Below are 5,180 nucleotides of genomic sequence, written 5' to 3'. Positions count from 1 at the left end.
TACTCTATCATGGAATTTTTAAGAGATTATTTTCAAGGGTCTTATAAGATTTTTCATTTTAGAAATAAAGCAGATGAATTTTTATCTAAAAACATCTTACTAAAAGTAGAAGCTAATACAATATGACATTTCTATATAATAATCTTCAAATCAAGTTCCCAAGAAGAGCAAGCCATTATTAAAGTATATATTTTACAATAATAATTTGGAACCTACAAAACATAAATACATCACAACTATTTTATGGGAAAATTATTCATACAGAATAAGGATACCTTTTAAATTTAGTGATTTATAGTTGTCAGATGAGTTTTCCTAATTATACCCATTCATAAGCACTCATATTTTACTTTAAAGAGCACTAAAGCATTTTTAAACCAAAAAATGAGTTAGTGAGGGCTTATATTTCATGTAACAGTGCTATTACAATAAGGCACCACTTGGTATAAGAAAAGGCGAAAATATTTCCAAATCATGTACAGTATTTTTGTCACTGGTGTCATAATCATTAGGATGATTAGAAAAAAGTTAATACTATTAAGTGATCATATTAAACTCATTTCCATCCTTCTGGGCTTTCAGTTTTCCCATATAACTGAAATAAAAATAACAATGTGGTACAGAATCTATTAAATAAACATTTTTACCAACCCAAGAAAATAATCTGGAAATAAGCATAAGAAACCAAAACTGTATCCATTTGCAACAGTCTATCCCTGAAGAAGAGTACGGGCAGGGGAGGAGGAGGCAGGACCTACTTCCTACAGACTCTAGTGAGGCACAGAGGTTCAGTTTCTCAGGCAAAGTCATGGCTCGAGTGGAATTGAGAGTGCTTAGACATTCCCCCCAAACTGAATTCTCAGTCACACCTGAACAATATTTCCAAACATTCCTCAGTCACTGCTGTCCTCTTCATCATCATCAGATACATCGTTTAAAGGAGACTTCACCGACTGGCTGTAGGAGTCCGACCAGGCGGGCTGGCATGCCGCCATGTCCCCAGTGGAAATTAGGTCATAGCAGAAGTCACAAATCCGCACAGGCTTAGAGGACTGGCTGGGTTGAAGAAATCCCTTTTCAGAACAGGGCCCACATACAACAAAGCCACATTTGCGGCAATGATGGCGACGAGTAACAGGTGTGAATTTTACTTTCTGACAGCGCATACACACAGTGGCCTCCGAGTCAGGAACCCAGACAGCAGCATGCTCATTAACAGGTGTCTTCCCACTTTTGGAGAGTAAATCAGTGACACATTTATTTATATGATTCATCCATTCTGATTTCTCAGTGGCAGTGGCAGCATAGACTGCAAACGATTTGGTCGGTGTCTTAATAAGCCATCCATTCCTTAAATCACCCTCATCTTTGATGGAATCAATAGTAACATTTTCCAAAGGAATAATATGTTGTTTGTTGTATTTTTTCTTCTGGATGACAATATTGCCATACACAAGAATATCATTGAATAAGAAAAACTGCCTTGCTTTAGGCTTCTTTCTGCACAATTTAGTCAAGACTCCTTCTCCAATAAGAACTCGTCCAGGTATAGTTAAGGGCTGACCAGCTGCTCCAACACAATTTTCCACTATACCTATACGTCTAGTGTTTGCTTCACTGTTGGCTAATCGATCCAACATCTTTTGCTAATAGCCCGGCCCAGGGCGGGCAGTGGCGGCGGCGCCGAAGGTTATACTGCTCCTCTCGCAGATGTCGGGCGTGGGCTCAGCCCATCAGCCGCCACGGCCTCGCAAGTTGTGTGCGGCCCACGGCCCCGCGCAGCCTGTGGGATCCGGACGCGGTGGGCTGGGGGCTGGCCAGCGCAGCCACTCGCAGGTGACGCCCGCACACCTCTGGTGGAAGCCCACAACGGCCGCCGGGCCGGCCTCTCCCTGCGCGCAACCGGGCCAGCCCCAAAACTACAGAATCTTGTTCTCTCTCCCATTAATTCCTAAGGGCAAAGAGCCACAAATACTTTAGTACACTCCAATGCCCTGAGGATACCTGCAAGTTTCTACTGCATGATTTGTGTTCCTAAGTGTGAGTTTTTAATGCAGAACAGTAAGCTAAGCTCCAGCTTCTTTGGGATGCAGGGCACACCAATGTCTGTTCCTCTATAGAGCGCAACACAGAACTCTGGCTAACACGTCACTTATGTAACTAAAGTACTTCACATTTTCGAGCTATAAAAAGATTGGCAAATCATTCAGTCTCCTAAGAGGAACCATCCCTGAAGTTCATGACTTTCCAGTTCTAGGTGCAGAGAAACTGCAGAAGCTTGTTCTCTCTCCCATTCATTCCTATAGGCAAAGAGGCAAAAACACGTTTCTAGACTCCAGTGCGCTGAGGAGAGCTGCTTGTCTCTACTACATGATATGAGTTTCTAAGTGTGAGTTCGTAATGCAGAAGAGCTAGCTAAGCTGCAGCTACTTTGGGAAGCAGGGCACTCCAATGCCTGTTCCTTTATACAGCACAACACAGAACTCTGGCTAAAACATCACTTTTGTAACTAAAGTACTTCAGAGTTCCGTGCTGTGAAAAGAGTGGGAAATCATTCAGTGTCCTACGAGATATCATCGCTGAAGTTGGTGACTTTCTAGCTGGAGGTGCAGAGAAACTATGGAAGCTTGTTCTCTCTCCCATTCATTCCTATGGGCAAAGAGTCACAAACACGTTTGTAGACTCCAATGCCCTAAGGAGAGTAGCTTGTTTCTACTGCATGATAAGGATTTCTAAGTGTGAGTTCTTAGTGTGAAAGAGCCAGCTATGTTCCAGGTACTTTGGAAAGAAGGGTACTCCAATGCCTATTCTTGTATAGAGCGCAAAACAGAACTGTGACTAAAACGTCACTTTGGTAACTAAAGGAATTCACAGTTCCGCCCTTTGAAAAGAGTGGCAAATCATTCACTCTCCTAATAGAAAGCTTGCGTGCAGTTAGTGACTTTCCAGCTGGAGGTGCAGAGAAACTTCAGAAAATTGTTCTCTCTCCCATTCATTGCTGTGGGCAAAGCGCAACAAACTCGTTTATAGACACCAGTGCCCTGAGAAGAGGTGTTTCTTCCTACTGCGTAATTTGTGTTTCTAAGTGTGACTTCTTAATGGAGAAGAGCCAGCTAAACTCCACCTTCTTTGGGAAGTAGAGCACTCCCATGCCTGTTCCTGTATAGAGCACAACACAGAACTCTGGCTAAAACATCACTTTTGTAACTAAAGTACTTCACAGTTCCACCCTGTGAATAGAGTGGCAAATTGTTCAGTCTCCTAAGAGAAAGCATCAGTGAAGTTGGTGACTTTCCAGCAGGAGGTGCAGAGAAACTGCAGAAGATAGTTGTCTCTCCCATTTCTTCCTATGGGCAAAGCGTCACATACATGTTTGTAGACTCCAATGCCTGAGGTTAGCTCCTTGTTTCTCCTGCATGATTTGTGTTTCTAACTCTGAGTTCTTAATGCAGAAGAGCCAGCTAAGCTCCAGCATCTTTGGGAACCAGGGCACACCAGTGCCTGTTCCTGTATACAAGGCAACACAGAACCCTGGCTAACACGTCACTTTTGTAACTAAAGTACTTCCCAGTTCCGCGCTGTGAAAAGAGTGGCAAATCATTCGGTCTCCTAAGAGAAATCATTCGTGAATTTGGTGACTTTCAAGCTGGAGATGCATAGAAAGTGCAGAATCTTGTTCTCTCACTCAGTCATTCCTATGTGCAAAGAGCCACAAACTCGTTTTTAGACTTCAGTGCCCTGAGGAGAGCTGCTTGTCTCTACTACATGATATGAGTTTCTAAGTGTGAGTTCGTAATGCAGAAGAGCCTGCTAAGCTCCAGCTTCTTTTTCTTAAGCAAGGCACTCTAAGGCATGTTCCTGTATACAGTGCAACACAGAAGTCTGGCTAAAACATAACTTTTGTAACTAAAGTATTTCACAGTTCTGCCCTGTGAAAAGAGTGTCAAATCATTCAGTCACCTTAAGAGAAATCATCCGTGATGTTGGTGACTTTCCAGCTGGAGGTGCAGAGAAACTGGAAACCTTGTTCTCTCTCCTTTTCATTTCCATGGGCAAACAGCCACAAACACGTTTGTACAATCCAGTGCCCTGAGGAGAGAAGTTTGTTTCTTCCGCATGATTTGTGTTTGTAAGTGCGACTTCCTAATACAGAAGAGCCAATTCAGCTCCATCTTCTTTGGGAAACATGGCACTCCCATGCCTGTTACTCTATACAGCGCAATACAGAAATCTGGCTAAAACGTCAATTTTGTAACTAAAGTATTTCACGGTTCCACGCTGTGAAAAGAGTGGCAAATCATTCACTCTCCTAGGAGAAAGCATCCGTAAAGATGGTGAATTTCCCGCTGAAGGTGGAGAGAATCTTCAAACGCTAGATCTCTCTCCCTTTCATTCCTAAGGGCAAGCAGCCAATAACACGTTTGCAGACTCCAGTGCCTTGAGGAGAGCTACTAGTCTCCACTGAATGATTCGTGTTTCTAAATGTGAGTTCTTAATATAGAAGAGCCAGCTAAGCTCCAGCTTCTTTGGGAAGCAGGGCAGTCAAATGCCTGCTCATGTAAATGGCGCAACACAGAACTCTGGATGAAACGTCACTTTTGTAACTAAAGTTCTTCCCAGTTCTGCGCCGTGAAAAGAGTGGCAAATCATTTGGTCTACTAAGAGAAAGCATCCATGAAGTTGGTGACTATCCAGCTGCACGTGCAGAGAAACTGGAGAAACTTGTTCTCTCTCCCATTCATTCCTATGTTCAAAGAGAAACAAACACATTTGTAGACTCCAGTGCCATGTGGAAAGCTACTTGTTTCTACTGCATGATTTGTATTTCTATGTGTGAGTTCTTAATACAGAAGAGCTAGCTAAGCTCCAGATTGTTTGGTAAGCATGGCATTCAAATGCCTGTTGCTGTATGCAGCGCAACACAGAATAATGTCTAAAATGTCACTTTTGTTACTAAAGAACTTCACAATTGCTCCGTGTGAAAGGAGTGGCAAATCATTCAAAATCCTATGAGAGCACATCCGTGGAGTTGGTGACTTTCTAGCTGGAAGTGCAGAGAAACTGCAGAAGGTTTTTCGCTCTCCCATTCATTCCTATGCACAAAGAGCCACAAACACGTTTATAGACTCCAGTGCCTTGAGGAGAGCTGCTTGTTTCTACTGCATCATTTGTGTTTCTAA

The 5,180-nt window shown here is 42.9% G+C and overlaps 1 protein-coding gene across 1 annotated transcript; it reads right to left on the bottom strand.

The window, feature by feature from the left end:
- Nucleotides 1–502: 502 nt before the first annotated feature.
- On the bottom strand, nt 503–1,640 carry Plekhf2 (pleckstrin homology and FYVE domain containing 2). Its single transcript, XM_004648571.2, has one exon. The coding sequence runs from the start codon at nt 1,638–1,640 to the stop codon at nt 894–896; it is 747 nt and encodes a 248-aa protein (XP_004648628.1). The 3' UTR covers nt 503–893.
- Nucleotides 1,641–5,180: the final 3,540 nt, after the last annotated feature.

This window comes from Octodon degus, unplaced genomic scaffold, assembly GCF_000260255.1.
Source record: "Octodon degus isolate 3935 unplaced genomic scaffold, OctDeg1.0 scaffold00442, whole genome shotgun sequence".
NCBI classification, from domain to species: domain Eukaryota; kingdom Metazoa; phylum Chordata; class Mammalia; order Rodentia; family Octodontidae; genus Octodon; species Octodon degus.
The sequence above is the reverse complement of the archived record's forward strand: the minus strand, read 5'-3'. Positions and strand labels throughout refer to the sequence as shown.

Coding starts and splice junctions, on each gene's coding strand:
- Plekhf2 (XM_004648571.2), bottom strand. CDS start 1,640: ATGTTGGATCGATTAGCCAACAGTGAAGCAAACACTAGACGTATAGGT.